We start from the raw sequence: 18,455 nt of genomic DNA on the forward strand, positions 1-18,455 counted from the left end.
TGATCGCTTTCTTTTCCGATTTTTGGGAGGCAGAATAAACAAAAACCAGCAATTCCAGAATTTTTTTAATGTTTTTTTTTATGCTGTTCCGCGTGTGGTAAAATTGATAAGGTAGCTTTATTCTTCGGGTCAGTACCTTTACAGCGGTACCACATTTATATAGTTTTTCTATGTTTTGGCGCTTTTACACAATAAAAGCTATTTTATAGAAAAAAATATTTTTTTTCATCGCTTTAATCTGAGAGCTATACCTTTTTTATTTTTTGGCTGATGGAGCTGTATGGTGGCTTGTTTTTTGTGGGACAAGATTAAGTTTTCAGCGGTACCATTTTTACTTATATTTGTCTTTTTGATCGCGTGTTATTTCATTTTTTGTTTGGCGGTATGATGATAAAGCATTGTTTTTTGCTTTGTTTTTTATTTTATTTTTTTACCGTGTTCACTAAAGGGGTTAACTAGTGGGACAGTTTATAGGTCAGGTCGTTCCGGATGCGGCGATACAAAATATGTGTACTTTTATTGTTTTTTTGTTTTTTTTTCATAATAATATTTATTGATGGGTACATTATATTTTTATTTTTGGTGGATTATTTTTTTAATCTTTTTAAATATTTTTACATTTTTTTTTTCATTTTTTAACACTTTGTGGACTTTTATTCTGTGTCCCACTCTGGGACTTTCACTTTTTTATTCTGATCGCCTGTATGGCACAGGAATGCAGCACCATCCCTGTGCCATGCAGATAGTCAGCGCTGGACAGGGAGAAGATAGTTTTGTCATGCACTGCGCATGACCAAAGAATATTCCTGCTGTCTGGTGACCCGGATGTTGTGATGACGACATCGGGTCGTCATGATCACATCGGGTCGTCATGGCAACATCCGGGAAGCCGCGACAGACAGCTCTGGAGGCTGGAAGAGGAGGTGAGTATTCCGATCACCTCCCCTTGCTACCGCAATGCTGCGATCGACTTCTATTACAGCGTTGTGGGTGTTAATGTGCCGGGAGCGGCACATAGTACCGGGTGTCAGCTGTGACTTTCAGCTGACACCCGGCGGCGATCGCCCCGCACCGCTTGTGTGCGGGCGCGATTGCCATATGACCTAATAGTACGTCATTGGTCCAATCGGCCCAGGTCACCAAAACGTACTATTAGGTCATACATCAGAAAGGGGTTAAGGTTGGTGGGGCCCAATTAGAGATATTGCTGTAGGACTTGTGATTTCTATCTACGCCACTGTGTATAGGATAATAGAGTATAATAAAGTTGTTATGGATGTGACTTAACATTGTGTAGTGAGTCTGTTGTGCCAATAGTGACGGATATTTCTTGTTGCCAAAACTGTGATAGTAACATAGTTTGTAAAGCCGAATAAAGACTTGTGTCCATCAAGTTCGACCTGTTAGTTCTGTAATTGCTAAAGTTGATCCAGAGGAGGGCAAAAACCCCAAATGATTTAGCCAATCTTCACCTGAGGAAAAATTCCCTCCCGACTCAGAAACCAACAGTCAGAATAAATCCCTGTATCAACCTACTATTTTATTTTATTTTTAAGTATACGCTGAAATCTGCCTGGTATCTAGAAATGCATCCAGTCCCCGCTTGAACTGGTGTAGTGAATCCGACATTACCGTCTCCTCACTCAGTGAATTCCATATTCTCACTGCTCTTACCGTAAAGAACCCCTTCCTATGCTGGTGCTGAAACCTTTTCTCTTCCAGTCTTAGTGAATGCCCTCTTGTTACCGTAATATTCCTCCTTTTGAACAAATCCCGGGCAAGATCTCTATACTGTCCCCTAACATATTTGTACACATTTATTATGTCCCCCCTCAACCTTCTCTTTTCCAGGCTGAATAGTCCTAGTTTTGCCAACCTCTCTGGGTATTGCAGTCCCTCCATTCCCTTTATTAATTTTGTTGCCCTCCTTTGTACCTTTTCAAGCTCATTTATATCCTTTCTATATATTGGGGCCCATAACTGAGCACAGTATTCCAAGTGTGGTCTGACCAGTGCTTTGTACAGTGGAAGAACAATGTTCTCATCCTTTGCAGCTATACCTCTTCTGATACATCCCATTACCCTGTTTGCCCTTACAGCAGCGGCCTGACTTTGGGCACTCCAATTTAGTTTGCTATCAATCAAGATGCCCAAGTCCTTCTCCATCTCTGAATTCCCCAATGATTTCCCATTCAGTGAGTACTGGTGACTTCCATTTTTCCTTCCCATATGTATGACCTTACATTTCTCCTCATTAAAACTCATTTGCCATTTAATGCTCCACCTTCCCAGCTTATCCAAATCCCTCTGTAGGTCTGCACTGTCCTCTTTTGTATTAATTGTTTTACATAACTTTGTGTCATCTGCAAATATTGATATTTTACTATTTATCCCGTTGACTATGTCGTTAATAAAGATATTAAATAACATTGGGCCTAGTACAGACCCCTGTGGTACCCCACTAGTGACGCTTACCCAATCTGAGTATATTCCATTTATAACCACCCTCTGCCTTCTATCCCTTAGCCAGTTAGCTACCCACTTGCAAACATTGATATTTTTATTCACGTTAAACCTTTGTTAACCAACTCTCCTTAGTGCGATCATACAACATACAAGCCTCTGATTGCTCAGGTGATGCACTGTACTACTGTGTTATCCCTTGACTGTCAGTGTAATACTAATGGCCCTATACACATGATAGATATTGGCCGAACGGTCATTTGGCAGACTGCTATCTCTCCCATATACACAAATATTCCAGCTTTCCTGTGGTCTGTATGAGAGAGTCGCCTCCAGACTCCTCTAGTGGAGGATTATCTACAGGAAGAACAAACGGATTAACCTCTGTAATTCAGGCCCCCAAATACATTATATAGTCAACCAAATCCCCCAAAATCTGTGCTTTCATGCAACTTTAGTCTAATGCGTATGAGGGTGTTAAAAGGCAACTTATTGGACACTCCCTTTGGCCCGACATAGTAGACATTCGTACATTGCAGGCCCAGACACCATTATTAGGCATTTAAATATCGTAGTAACTAGTCAGCCCCATACTATCGAGTACTTGGGGGAGAAGGGGCATTGAGCCGAACTCTGTCAAACCTTCTTAGATGCCATCTGTGCTTTTGACAGCAGTAAGTGGTTAAACTGCCAGGGTTTTTGTTGCAGCCGCACTTGTGCCAACCCTGCAGTGTACATCTATGTTTTGATGCCCAAAAGACTTAAAATTCATATAGACGGCCGGGGATGATGTAGTCAGTGACTGACTTTGACCAAATATGTACCCGAGCCATAGTAGAAGATAAAGATGTCATCCACTTCATGAAGTAGTTATTTCTCATGTTACGTGTAATGAATATCTCCTGCGGTATTGCTAATGCCTATTCCAGTGTCAGTAAATGATTAGAGAATTCACTTTATGGAAGATAAGTCTATGAGAAACGTATTCAGCTGCAGACTCCAAGGAAGAAACTGCTTGTTGTCTGTGGCCTAAAATATATAGGTTTTATTAGTAGATGTAAAGAATAAAACTAAATACTGTAAAATAATATATCTCCTCATATGTTTCTCTTATTATCTCCAGTAATTGGATTATTACACAGGATTTTTATGATGTTACATCGGCTCATATTCTTATTCAGGTCTCTACAATATCAGATCCTCTCAGTGAAGATCTACTATATAAGAGAATTTTCCTGATTTACCCATCAAAGATGGATATGGACAGAGACAAGATGGTGGAGAGGATGTTACACCTCACCCTAGAGATCCTCTTCCGTCTTACTGGAGAGGTGAGAGATTCTGATGACGTCACATTACATCATTCTTATCTATGGGAATAACAGATGGACAGAACTGGAGAGGAGAGGACTCTGGAAATGTCTGGAGTGAGATTTATTAATGTGTCTCTCCATAACCAGGATTACACAGTAGTGAAGAAGACCTCTAGTGAGCGCTGTCAGGACCCTGTGTCTGAGGGATGGGGAAGACCCCTGAGCCCAATCACGGAGCTTTCACCTCACCCCCTGATACATGAGGACATCAATGACCAGAAGATCCTAGAACTCACCCACAAGATGATTGAGCTGCTGACTGGAGAGGTGACACTGCTGGGAATTCTGGGACATTATACAGTAACGCTATGAAAGGATCGGGGGATGACCGTATCATTGTATGTGTCAGGTTCCTATAAGGTGTCAGGATGTCTCCGTCTATTTCTCCATGGATGAGTGGGAGTATTTAGAAGGACACAAAGATTTGTACAAAGACGTCATGATGGAGGTTCCCCAGCCCCTCACATCACCAGGTAATAGACAGAACTAAATACACACGGCCTATAATTATCTGTATGTAAAGAATGAATTCAGTCCCTGTATGTGTTTCTTCCAGATCTATCCAGCAAGAGGACAACACCAGAGAGATGTCCCCATCCTCTTCTTCCACAGGACTGTAAACAAGAAGATCCCAATGTTCCTCAGGATCATCAGGTAGATGGAGAGAAGGTGTCATGAGATCTCTCCTATGATGTGTAGATGGCTGTGAAGGTCTTGTGTTCAGTCTTGTTTTATCCACCAGTATTATATGTTTTATACTTGTGTAATGAGAAGGGTGGAGATGGCAGGATTAGTGCTAATCATAGATGTGACTTCTCATCTGTCTGTGACTTTTACAATATTTGTTTTCAGGGTGAAGATCTGACCCATATTAATACTACAGAGACATATGTGAGGGGTGATGAGTGGTGTAAAGAGGAGATTCCTACAGATAACCTCCCAGGTGAGTAGTAACCACTAAATGCTGAGAAGTCACAGATCCTTCTCCGTCGCTGTCTGTTTCTGCTTTATCGGTGGTGTAATCCGGCCGTATTACAATCGTGTGATCACCATTTTACCCCTAGACCACAATATTCTGCTCCACCAAAAACTGTTCAAATGACTTTGGGCATTAAAAGCCATTTTCTCTAGAACTTACAACCTGGTGGATACACCTTCTAACTGAAATTAGAAGTCGCTGACCCTTACCTGCCCAGATCTATAAACTGAAATGCCAAATGACAGCGTACGTAGAATGTGCTGACAATTTAGAAAATCACTTGAAGAAAAATATTATTACAGAAAGTGGAGGGTAATGATGCTGTTGGCTTCCTAGAACCCTGATATCTTATTGGATGAATCTACCTTCTCTCCCTTCTGTGTTGCTGAATGTCCTCATATGGTCCCTACAAGACCAGGTCCAGTCTTTCTGGCCAAACTTCACTTTTTGTGATTGATAACATTAAATGTGCAGTGAGGCCAAGTGTGAATTTCTGTACAATAACAATAGAATTTACCTTTATCTTAAATTTTCAATTTCTTTTAAAACCAACTAACTTCAAACAGGAATGTGATAAACTACATAAAAAACATTACACCTGTGCCATGATATATCTCTAAGCTGTGCGTGGCTGATGGCTGTAATGTACATTTATTCCCGCCTGCAGGAGATGTGTTGGCATGGCTCGAGCCCTGTTTCATGGATTCACTCCACGTCATAAATTCCATTATGTTTTCAATCCTAAGGAATTCAGATTACTGCACAATCTCTCCTGAAATGGGAGCACTAATACTTTCTCTACTCTTCTGGTCAGGACTCATAGTAGCTCCAATGGTCCACCATAAATGAGTGCGACTCCAGTTTAGTGTTGGAGCTCTCCCCTCATACATATGTTGATGTTGGGAATGTAACATTTTTTTTTATTTTATGTCTATTTTTTATAGGTTCATTCTGTGTAATAGTTTGATTGTGATGGGATCAGCCGGCCTCACTTATGTGACTCTGTAACTCCCTTGTAGTCTTTCAAAAAGGTCTCCATTGCCTCTTCCAAATGCCTTAGATCTAAATTTAAGATACCTCAGCTCTGCACTATTATAAAAAGGTCTCCTTGAATGTCTAATATTTCTTCATGAAACTCATCTGATAGATAATATTGTCCCTTACGATGGTTTAGATTGCCAAGAGCCACCGAGCCCCATACTCTAATTACGCCAGGGAGGTTTCACCACTAGTTACTCATCTTTTATTGATGAAGACTGTTCAGTTTGATCATTTTAGTAGATGTGTTATTGTCTATACCCACAATTTTTGACTAGGCAAAAAAATGGAAGCTGGCACGTTTAGGCAGGCTGCGCTGCAGGAATGAAGAGGCTTGGGATTCCAAGACGGCTTTTATTAATACCAACACGTTTCTGTGCCGGATCGGCGCCTTTCTCAAAGTATAAAAACCAAATGCCTCAATTTTTGACTACAGTAGTTAATGCCCAAAATACTCTGATTTAACCACTTCCTGCAGCCAGTTTTGTGTTCCTAATTAGGCCCCAATTTTCACATCTGATGTGTGACACTTTATGTGGTGAGAACTTTGGAATTCTTCACAAAAGATAATAGAAACAAATGGACTTTTACAAATTATTTTCCAACTTTTCTTGAATTTGACAATACCCTATATACGGTTGTACACTACTGTCTGGACACATGGCAGGTTAAGAAAGGAAGGATTTAGCTATTTGAATGCAGATCTTGCTGGAATAGTTTGCAGACACAATGTATTAGGGCACTTTTCGTGGTCACCTGGCAGCTCAAACGATGGCTCCTACGAACAGGCTTGGCACTATCCACCCCGTTTTCCAGATGTCAGGAATTTTCTAGTTCATCACCCTTTAAACATTAAAGGGTGATGAACAAGGACTTACACAGAGACCCCTAAGCTTGGGCCACGGTGTTACCTGCTATTCTCTGTGATGTGACTTGGCAAGAAGAATAGTCAGGTAGCCGAGTCAGAATCAGGAGGGCAGAGAAAATACAAAATCAGATGACACAAGAGTGGTCAGTAAATGGGCCGGGGTCACAACAGGAAACAAATACACAAGCTGTGAGATGAGTACAGAGGACTGAACCAGAGGAGAACAAGGCTGTATCTGGCAGCTTCCAGCAATATGCTCTGAGCTTTACTAGGGTGTGGTGCTTTCCAGCTGGCTAAAGCAGGAAGCTGATTACTCAAGCTGGACAGCACACACACCCATACTGCCAGACTGGATGGTACTATACAGTGGTGGCCAAAAGTATTGGCACCCCTGCAATTCTGTCAGATAATACTCAGTTTCTTCCTGAAAATGATTGCAATCACAAATTCTTCGGTATTATTATCTTCATTTAATTTGTCTTCAATGAAAAAACACAAAAAGAATTGTCCTAAAGCCAAATTGGATATAATTCCACACCAAACCTAAAAAAGGGGGTGGACAAAAGTATTGGCACTGTTTGAAAAATCACGTGATGCTTCTTTAATTCGTGTAATTAACAGCACCTGTAACTTACCTGTGGCACCTAACACCCAAAGAACTGTCTGAGGACTTGAGAAACCAAATTGTGAGGAAGCATGAGCAATCTCAAGGCTACAAGTCCATCTCCAAAGACCTGAATGTTCCTGTGTCTTCCGTGCGCAGTGTCATCAAGAAGTTTAAAGCCCATGGCCCTGTGGCTAACCTCCCTAGATGTGGATGGAAAAGAAAAATTGACGAGAGATTTCAATGCAAGATTGTGCGGATGGTGGATAAAGAACCTCGACTAACATCCAAACAAGTTCAAGCTGCCCTGCAGTCCGAGGGTACAACAGTGTCAACCCGTACTATCCGTCGGCGTCTGAATGAAAAGGGACTGTATGGTAGGGTACCCAGGAAGACCCCACTTCTTACCCCGAGACATAAAAAAGCCAGGCTGGAGTTTGCCAAAACTTACCTGAGAAAGCCTAAAACGTTTTGGAAGAAAGCTCTCTGGTCAGATGAGACAAAAGTATAGGTTTTTGGGAAAAAGCATCAACATAGAGTATACAGGAAAAAAAAGAGGCATTCAAAGAAAAGAACACGGTCCCTACAGTCAAACATGGCGGAGGTTCCCTGATGTTTTGTGGTTGCTTTGCTGCCTCTGGCACTGGACTGCTTGACCGTGTGCATGGCATTACGAAGTCTGAAGACTACCAACAAATTTTGCAGCATAATGTAGGGCCCAGTGTGAGAAAGCTGGGTCTCCCTCAGAGGTCATGGGTCTTCCAGCAGGACAATGACCCAAAACACACTTCCAAAAGCACTATAAAATGGTTTGAGAGAAAGCACTGCAGACTTCTAAGGTGGCCAGCAATGAGTCCAGACTTGAATCCCATAGAACACCTGTGGAGAGATCTCAAAATGGCAGTTTGGAGAAGGCACCCTTCAAATATCAGGGACCTGGAGCAGTTTGCCAAAGAAGAATGGTCTACAATTCCAGCAGAGAATTGTGAGAAACTCATTGATGGTTACCGGAAGCGGTTGTTCGCAGTTATTTTGGCTAAAGGTTGTGCAACCAAGTATTAGGCTGAGGGTGCCAATACTTTTGTCCGGCTCTTTTTTGGAGTTTTGTGTGAAATGATCAATGATTTGATTTTTGCTTCATTCTCTTTTGTGATTTTTCCTTGCAAGCAAATTAAATGAAGATAATACTAAAGAATTTGTGATTGCAATCATTTTCAGGAAGAAACTGAGTATTATCTGACAGAATTGCAGGGGTGCCAATACCTTTGGCCACCACTGTAGGTCTCAGGCACCCTAATCTTAGTGGCTGGGCAGAGCCTGGGCCGCCTAGAGCTTCTTGCTCCGACACCTTCATTACTAGTACCACCTGCAGAATGAATAAGACAGCGCCTGGTGACAGAAGCAGATGTCTCAGGAGCAGGTCACAAAGGAGATGGGACACCCCTTTTGAAGAAGCCCTAATATGACAAAATGACAGAAAACCAGAGCAGTAGAAATCCCCTAGGAGTAGTGACTATTTTGACTCCACAGGCTCTTTCTAGAAATTAGCATGTAGTGGATGTTGGAGAGTGAAAATTGCTAAATAGTATTTTATTGCCCAACACATATTACCCAGATTGTGCTCCAGGAGACACACACCATCAATTAAGTGGGTTCTTCTCACTATAGTAATGCCAAATACATGGAGGCTAAATGTGGTTTGGGCGCACTGCAAGGCTCAGAAGTGAGGGGGAGATTTGACTTTGGGAGAGCGGATCCTGCTGGATTGGTTTATGGAAGCCATGTTTCTTTTTAAGAGCCTTTTAGTCACTAATAATGTGGAAACCTCTGGTTTTCCATTGACAGATGATGGACCTGAGTGGGGACTTGTTTTTGGTGAGATCAGTAGAAGTTGTTATTGCTATAATTTTCACCTACATAACATTGTTTGGTGGCTTTTTATTCCCTATTTGGGAAGCAGAATGAAAAAACAGTTGAACACCACGTTCTACTGGTTCATCCTATGAGGTTTTATATTAGACTGTGAACTGTCATTGTCTTTGTGAATAATTCTATATTTTTACATAACTGGCCGTTTTTACAGACAGTTCAAGTAGAAATGTTGAACAATATAAAATTCAAGGATATTTTATTCAAAAATAATTGGTTTTATTCTTGGCAGATGACTGTACCAGGAGATCAGAGGGACAGATGACATCTTCAAATTTTAAATCAAATGATCTCGATATCCCACAGGATACAATTGAAGTGAATGCCATTACTCCAGACATACTATCATCCCTTCACAGCAAAGATCTGTCATCTGATGCTTTGAAACAGGTCTCATCTTCTGATTCATTACCGACTGCTAAGGAAAATGAAAGTAAAAAAATAAGAATTAAAAAACAAATTGCTCCTAAAGCAAAGAAGCCATTTTCACATTCAGAATCTGGAAATAATATTCACTTCGAAAAGCCTTTTCTTAAACATCAAAAAATTCACACTGTGGAGAAAAGATTTTCTTGTTCCAAATGTGGGAAATATTTTAACCAGAAATCAGATCTTGCTAGACACCAGAGAACTCACATAGGTGAGAAGGCATACTCCTGTTCAGAATGTGAGAAATGTTTTAACCGGAAATCAAATTTGTTTAAGCACCAGAAAACTCACACAGGGGAGAAGCCTTTTTGCTGTTCAGAATGTGGGAAATGTTTTAACCAGAAATCAGATGTGATTAAGCACCAGAGAACCCACACAGGGGAGAAACAATTTTCCTGTTCAGAATGTGGGAAATATTTTATGCAGAAATGGAATCTTGTTATACACCAGAGAACTCACACAGGGGAGAAGCCTTTTTCCTGTTCAGAATGTGGGAAATATTTTATCCAGAAATGGAATCTTGTTATACACCAGAGAACCCACACAGGGGAGAAGCCTTTTTCCTGTTCAGAATGTGGGAAATATTTTATCCAGAAATGGAATCTTGTTATACACCAGAGAAGTCACACAGGGGAGAAGCCTTTTTCCTGTTCAGAATGTGGGAAATGTTTTAACTATAAATCACATTTTGTTAACCACCAGAGAACCCACACAGGGGAGAAGCCTTTTTCATGTTTAGAATGTGGGAAATGTTTTGGGAATAAATCATCTCTTCTTAGTCACCAAAGAGCTCACACAGGGGAGAAGCCTTTTTCATGTTCAAAATGTGGAAAATGTTTTGGGAAAAAATCAATTCTTCTTGGTCACCAGAGAATCCACACAGGGGAGAAGCCTTTTTCATGTTCAGAATGTGGGAAATATTTTAACCGGAAATCATATCTTTATAGACACCAGAGAATCCACACAGGGGAGAAGCCTTTTTTATGTTCAGAATGTGGGAAATATTTTATCCAGAAATCTGATTTGATTAAGCACCAGAGAACCCACACAGGGGAGAAGCCTTTTTCATGTTCAGAATGTGGGAAATATTTTAACCAGAAATCGCATCTTGATAGACACCAGAGAATCCACACAGGGAAAAGCCTTTTTCATGTTCAGAATGTGGGAAATGTTTTAACCAGAAATCAGGTTTAGTTATGTACCAGAGAACCCACACAGGGAGACACCTTTTTCATGCTCAGAATGTGGGAAATATTTTGTGAAGAAATCGTCTCTTCTTAGTCACCAAAGAGTTCACACAGGGGAGAAGCCTTTTTCATGTTTTTAATGTGGGAAATGTTTTACACGGAAATCAACTATTAAAAAACATCAGAGAAGGCACACAAGGGAGAAGCCTTTTTCATATTCAGAATGTTGGAAATGTTTTAATCGAAAATTGTACTTTCTTAAAGGGGTTGTCCACGATTAGGGAAATCCCTTGTCATTCCTCATATTTGGCTCGTTAAAATAAAAACACTCATATTCACCATTCCAGCTTTGTCGGCAATCGCATTCCCGGGGCTCATGTGAGGTTGTTACATCACATGAGTTCTGTGCCCAATCAGCGACGGCTTCACTATCCCTGCCTTCGGATGCATTGAACATCAACAGGAAGCCAGGGCTGCGGCTGCTCTCTGACTTCTTGATGTTCAATTTGTCTGAAGATGGGGACAATCACGCCAGCACTAATTGGCTGAAGAACTCACGTGACATAACAACCTCACATGAGCCCCGGGAACGCAAGTGATGACACCGCTTGAACGACGCCTCCATGGGAGGTTTGTATCAGTGCTTTTATTTTAACACGACCAAACATGAGGATTGAGAAGGGGTTGTCCATGTAGTGGACCACACTTTAAAAGTAAAAAATCCCACACAGAGAAGCCATTGTCATACCTAGAGTGTGAAAAATGAATTACTGGAAAATTGTATTTTGTTGACCATCAAAAATAATTCAGACTTAGATAAACTATATGTGTTATTGACACATTGTACAAAGAGATTTAACAGACATTGTATTAATAAATGAGAAAGGGAAATCACTTTAGAACGTATCATATTTCTTGGCCTATAAGACATTTTTATCATGAAAATATCTTGTTAATAAGTGTGTCTTATAAACTGGAGGCAGCATCTCATGACAGAGGAGAATGCTGAGACAGTGTCTTTCCTGATCACTGAGAGTACTGCTCTCTCTCCTCCAGCCCCACCTGTATATAACTGATTGGTGCTGAGCAGGAGGGGAAGGTACCAGGACCGGTACAGAGGCTGCATGTCCTGAGTGAGCAGCTAAAAAACCTTCCACCTGACTAGCTCAAGGACCTTTCCGATCATGTAATCATTCACATGACCTGGAAGGAACTGCAAAATGGGGAAATGTGTACACAGTGTTTTTGTATGCAAATTTGCATATAATAATAATAATAATCTTTATTCTTATATAGTGCTAACATATTCCACAGCATTTTACAGACATTATCATATGTAGCAGAGCTGTGTATGTATGTAAATGTGCATATGTAGTAGAGCTGTGTGTATGTAAATTTGTCTCACAAAGAAAAATCTCCATTAAAATGTATATACTTTATTTATACCTTATTAAAAAGGAACTACTACATATGTTCCCGTTCAAATTTTACAAATTGGCACTATAGAAAGGAAAAAAATGTATGTAATTCCGAGGCCATATAAATTAAATCAGGGGTTAAAGGCAGGTAGGGGAGGTGGGGATGGAGCCTCAATCCTTTCCCTATTTGTTATCCCTCATTATTTACCCTTCCTTTCTGCTGAGGTTTACACCCTAAAAGAGCGCAAGTTGTGGCACCCCCACTTTCTGTCGTATCACCCTAATTATCCCTAGATGATCCTAGGTACTACAACCACTCACAGGAGGAAAAAATTAAACCAAACATAGTTTTGGCAAATAGTTATCAGCCAAGATATCCATAAATAAAGTCACAATGCGTGAACCAACAGTATAGCTTATACTACATTAAGAGGCTCCTTCAATATCTGCAGAGGTATACCGGATTTTTCGGACTATAAGACGCACTTTTTTCCTCTAAAATTTTTGGAGGAAAGTGGGTGGTGCGTCTTAAAGTCCGAACATATGTTCTGTGGCTGGTGGGGGGCTGGGGGTGAGCGACAGCGGGGGAAGAGCGGGGCACAGGAGGTAGCAGCCGCCTGCTGCAGCCTACGCTGTGCCTGCTGCTAAAGAAAATGAATATTCCCTGCTCCCCACGCCCATGGGCGTGGGGAGCAGGGAATATTCATTCTCCTTAATAGCGTGCCCACTGTAACCATAGCTCGGCTCCTGCTGCAGCCGGCGGTCTGTGTGCCCACTATTAAAGCTCATGAATATTCGCTACAACCCACTCCCATGGGTTGTAGTGAATATTCATGGTCTTTAATAGCGTGCACACTGACTGCCGAGCGCAGCAGGAGCAGCACTGCAGCTACAGTGTGCACGCTGTGTGAGGGTGCATGGCAGGGACGCCATACAAACCCTGCTATGCGCGGCTCACAGTGAGTGTCAGCAGCAGAGCGGAACGCAGCACTGAAGGAGAGAGGAGGGGAGTATGATTCTTTATTTTTTTTTTGTGGGCAGAGTGATGGGGGCTCAAGGGGTGCCATGCATACCAGGATTAAGGGGTGCCATGCATACCAGGATGGGGGATCAAGGGGTGCCATACATACCAGGATAGGAGATCAATTGGCGCCATGCATACCAGGATGGGGGATCAAGGGGTGCCATACATACCAGGATGGGGGAACAAGGGGTGCCATGCATACCAGGTTGGGGGAATCGGGGTGCCATGCATACCAGGATCAAGGTGTGCCATGCATACCAGGAAGAGGGGTGCCATGCATACAAGGATGGGTGATCAAGGGGTGCCATGCATACCAGGATGGGGGATCAAGGGGTGCCATGCATGCCAGGATGGGGGGATCAAGGGGTGCCATGCATACCAGGATAGGGATGAGGGCCATGTATACCAGGATGGGGATGAGGGCCACGTATACCAGGAAGGAGGGACCATACATACAAGGATGGAGGATATTAACAGAATTGGGGGACATTATCCCAATACCAGTGTCAGCAGCAGACCCCCTCCCCCATAAAAATGACCACATTTTTTGCTTACATCTTTTTTTCTATTTTCCTCCTCTAAAACCTAGGTGCGTCTTATGGTCCCGTGTGTCTTATAGTCTGAAAAATACGGTAATTCAAATATGAAGACATGAGACTAAATAATAGTGTCCATGCCTCTTAAAAAGATGCCAATAGTGCTACAGTGTTGTCACAGGCAAATAAAATGACCATGCATGAAATTCACACATAGCTTATATTACATATAAAGCTCCTTCTACAGAGGTAGAATTCAAATGTTCATGAAACAAATTAATACATTTTCCGTGCCTCTAATAAGGTGCCAATCAATAGTGCTACAATTTTGTCACAGACAAAATACCTCTACATGTTGTAAATAGCGATTCCATTCAAAATGTAGTAGATCCCAGCTTGTCACAGAACTATATATATAAAAACCCCACATAGCTACCATTGTAATGTGACCCCAACACGTTTCCCCATTCCTGTTCAAGGTTCATCAGGAGGCTTTTTAGAAGTAACCTTTTTGGGAAGTGTAGGATCACTTGTGGTTTCAAAAATTCATGTCATTCGTCTCTCAGCAGGTCATAATCCCATGTACAGCACCCTTAAATATGAGCTGTGTGTATGTAAATGTGCGCATGTAGAACAGCTGTGTGTGTGTATGTATAAATCTGTACATGTAGCAGAGCTGAGTGTGTGTGCACTGTCCACATAGAAGTGTTGTGTGTCTATATGTGCACTGTAAACTGTTCAATAATGTTCGTACTGGAAGAGGAAAAAATTGCTTGCACCAACTACCTTGGTGTTCTTATATCCAATCAAATACTGGACTTCAGCAATCAAGCCTGATGGTACCGGTTGCTCACATAAATAAGTACATAAAGGTGAAAAAAAGTGGCACTCATCGGTCCTGTAAAATCCAATATCTTTATTTAACAAAATATTAAAACTGGAACAGAGCTCATGGAAAGGATGACTGCCGTTTTGTGCTAGTCTGTGCTTCAACGGGTCCTTGGGAAACATTTAATTTCCAGAACCCGTTGAAGCGCAGGCTAGCGCAAAATGGGCGTCATCCTTTCCATGTGCTTTGTCCCTCTCAGCAGCCAGTTATAATCTTGTGTTAAATAAATACATTGGATTTTACAGAACCAGTGAGTGCTACTATTATTATTATTTATTATTATAGCGCCATTCATTCCATGGCGCTTTACATGTGAAAGGGATATACATAGCACAAACATTTGCAATAAATTTTGAACAATACAAGTCGGCGGCTGGTACAGGAGATAAGAGGGGAGTAGAGAAGGAGATCTTGTGAGAATTGGAGGTTGCGTGTAGGTAAGTACCTGGAGAACAGTTCACAGATATATGGAGGAGACACGTTGTGGATGGCTTTATATGCCATGATTAGGGTTTTGAACTTAAGTGTCTGGGCAATGGGGAGCCAGTGAAGGGATTGACAGAGAAGAGAGGCTGGGGAATAGCGGGGGACAGGTGGATTACTCAGACAGCATAGTTTAGGATAGATTGGAGGGGAGCAAGAGTGGTAGAAGGGAGGCCACAGAGCAAGAGGTTGCAGTAGTTGAGGCGGGAGATGATGAAGGCGTGCACTAGTGTGATTGAGGAATGTGCGGATCCAGGAGATATTTTTGAGTTGGATTCGGCAGGGAGTGGAAAGGGCTTGGATATGTGGTTTAAAGGAGATGTTAGAGTCCAGGGTTACCCGGAGGCAGCGGGCTTGCAGGACTGGGGAGAGTGGGCAGCCATTGACTTTGATGGATAGGTCAGTTGGGGAGGTTGAGTGAGACGGTGGAAAGATGATGAGTTCTGTTTTATCCATGTTAAGTTTTAGAAATCTGTCAGAGAAGAAGGATGAGATAGCGGACTGATATTGTGGGATTTTGGTTAGTAGGGAGTTGTGTTGAGCAAATTTGTTCGGCATTTCAAATTCGGGTTCGTGTTTGGGGTTCCGGCCTGTTTGCGCAAAAAAATCGGCTCCGTCCATGAACATCACTGATTTGCCATGCTGTCACGCAGATAACATCAGCTGGAACCTCGAGCACAAACCCGAATTTGAAATGCCAAACAAATTCGCTCAACATTAGTAGGGAGGAGATATCGGGTCCAGAGAGGTAGATCTGTGTGTCATCAGCATAGAGGTGATACTGAAAGCTATGTGATTCTATGAGCTGTCCCAGGCCGAAGGTGTAGATGGAAAAGAGCAGAGGTCCTAGGATTGAACCTTGGGACCACCGTCAGATAGGGGGCGAGATGAGGAGGTGATGTGTGAGTGAGAGACACTTAATGTCCTGTCTGTTAAGTATGAGAAGATCCAAGATAGGGCTAAGTCTTTGATGCCAAGAGAAGAGAGAGTCTGTAGTAAGAGGGAATGGTCCACTGTGTCAAAGGCAGATGACAGGTCCAGGAGGAGGAGGACAGAGTAGTGTCCTTTGGATTTAGCAGTTAGTAGGTAGTTGGTGACTTTAGTCAGGGCAGTTTCAGTGGAGTGGTGCGGTGGGAAGCCAGATTGGAGGCGGTCAAAGAGGGAGCAGGAGGAGAGGCGGAGGACAGTTGAGAATGGACGTGTTGTTCCAGTAGTTTTGAGGCGTAAGGAAGAAGTGATATGGGGTGAGAGCTAGTCAGAGATGATGAGTCAAGGGAGAGCTTTTTGAGGATGGGTGTGATCGAGGCATGTTTGAAGCGTGAGGGGAAGACACCAGTTGTTAGTGACAGGTTGAAAATGTGGGTTAGGGTTGGGATGAAGGCTATGGTAAGGTTAGGGATGAGGTGGAACGAGATTGGGTCAAGTTCGCAGGTGGTGAGGTGTGATTTGGAGAGTAAAGAGGAGAGTTGATCGTCTGTAATGGTGGAGAAGCTGGTTTTGGAGGAGGATGGTTGAGTAGGTGTGAGGAGGGGCTGTGGGGACTTTAGGCAAAAGCTTTTTCTGATGTTATCAATCTTCTGCTTGAAGAATAAGGCAAAGTCTTCAGCTGAGATGAGAGGAGAGGGAGGAGGCGCTGGGGGACAGAGGAGAGAATTGAAAGTTTTAATAACTGTTTAGGGTTGTGTGACGGAGGATATGAGCGATGAGAAGCATGTTTGTTTTGCTGCAGTAAGTGTGAACTTGAAGGTAGTGAGGGACTGTTTGAATGCGATGAAGTGCTCATTGGGAGTGGGACCTTTTCCATTTCCGCTCAGCAATCCTGGAGGCCCTTCGCAGTTCTTTAGTCAGGTTGGTGTGCCAAGGTTGCCGGTTGAGTGGGCGAACTGTTGTATATGTGAGGGGGGCGACTGAATTGAGAGCTGCAGCTGTTGTGGTGTGTGGTAGGACGACTCACTCGGCCACTTCCGGAAGTAGACTCAGGAACCCGGGTTTTCTTTGCAGGCTTTATTAAACAGCATAAAGCTCTGCACTCCAGCAAAATAAACACAGCCTTAATTGGCAAAACAACAAAACAAAAGATAAACTGTAGCACAGTCCATATATGTGTGCGCGGTTCACCCACACAGGTTATGTCCAGCCTTCAGCTCCCTACTGAGCTATGGCTGTCCGGTCTGGAGACCCCGCTTCTCTAAACACAACAACAGAAAAAAAATGATGACATTTATACCTTGCTCAGCCACACCCTGAGGTGGAGGTATGGGGAATGACTTCCCTCCCATCGCTACATCATTCCCATAAAACCACACCCTTTAAGTGAATTAACCCTTCAGCATATAACATGCTGACAGAAAGTTTATTGGCTTCAGTTCACACAGGCTAGCAACCTGTGACATATACCTCCCCTCATAAATCATACCAGTGACTCTGTCACAGGTGTTATATAAAGTGGCAGCAGCATTTTCATCGTGTAATGAACTTATGCCTGTGAGAGGGAGAAGGGATTCAGAGAGTGAGTGTAGGTCAAGGTGTTTGAGATTTCTGCGAGGGTGTGCAAGTTTGTGGAGTGGGGCTTGTGCACCTGGAGAGGAGAGGGAAGAGAATGTGAGTATGTTGTGGTCAGAAAGAGGGTGAGGTGAGCAGAGAGGTTAGATAGGGAACAGAGGCAGGTGAAGATGAGGTCCAGTGTGTGGCCATCTTTGTAAGTGGGGGCTGAAGACCATTGAGCAAGGCCGAAGGAGTAAGCGAGGGATAGAAGCTTGGAGACAGATGGGTGAGATGTGTCAATGGGGATGTCGAAGTCACCCATAATAATAGTGGGGATGTCTGCGGAAAGGAAATGAAGCAGCCAAGTGGTAAAGTGGTCAAAGAAGATAGTGGCTGGTCCTGGGGGGTGGTAAACGACCGCCAGTTGGAGGGGGAGTAGATGCGCACACAGTGCACTTCAAAGGAGGGGAGAGTAATGGAAGGTGGCAGTGGGAAATGGGTGAAGGAGCAGTTGCCTGACAGGAGAAACCCTTCTCCTCCACTATGCTTGCCATTGGAGCGAGGGGTGCAAGAAAGATGGAATCCACCATACGAAAGTGCTGCTGGGGAGGCCGTGTCAGAGGGGGTGAGCCAGGTTTCGGTGAGGCCGAGGAAGGAGTTTATTAGTAATGGAAAGATCATGGATGTAGGAAAGTTTGTTGCACATGGGGCGAGCGTTCCATAGAGCTCCTGTTAATGGGGCTGGGGAGGC

General features: G+C 42.8%; 1 protein-coding gene across 1 annotated transcript; it reads left to right on the forward strand.

Moving 5' to 3' along the window:
* Positions 1-4,617: 4,617 nt before the first annotated feature.
* Positions 4,618-11,252, forward strand: LOC141192376 (uncharacterized). The gene is made up of 3 exons (XM_073661893.1): positions 4,618-4,644; positions 4,689-4,779; positions 9,487-11,252. Exons 1-3 carry the CDS (start codon positions 4,618-4,620, stop codon positions 10,875-10,877), a joined length of 1,509 nt encoding a protein of 502 aa, XP_073517994.1. The 3' UTR covers positions 10,878-11,252.
* Positions 11,253-18,455: the final 7,203 nt, after the last annotated feature.

Source organism: Phyllobates terribilis, unplaced genomic scaffold, assembly GCF_046119375.1.
Source record: "Phyllobates terribilis strain yellow unplaced genomic scaffold, ASM4611937v1 Scaffold_60__1_contigs__length_8166268, whole genome shotgun sequence".
In the NCBI taxonomy this organism is placed as follows: Eukaryota; Metazoa; Chordata; class Amphibia; order Anura; family Dendrobatidae; genus Phyllobates; species Phyllobates terribilis.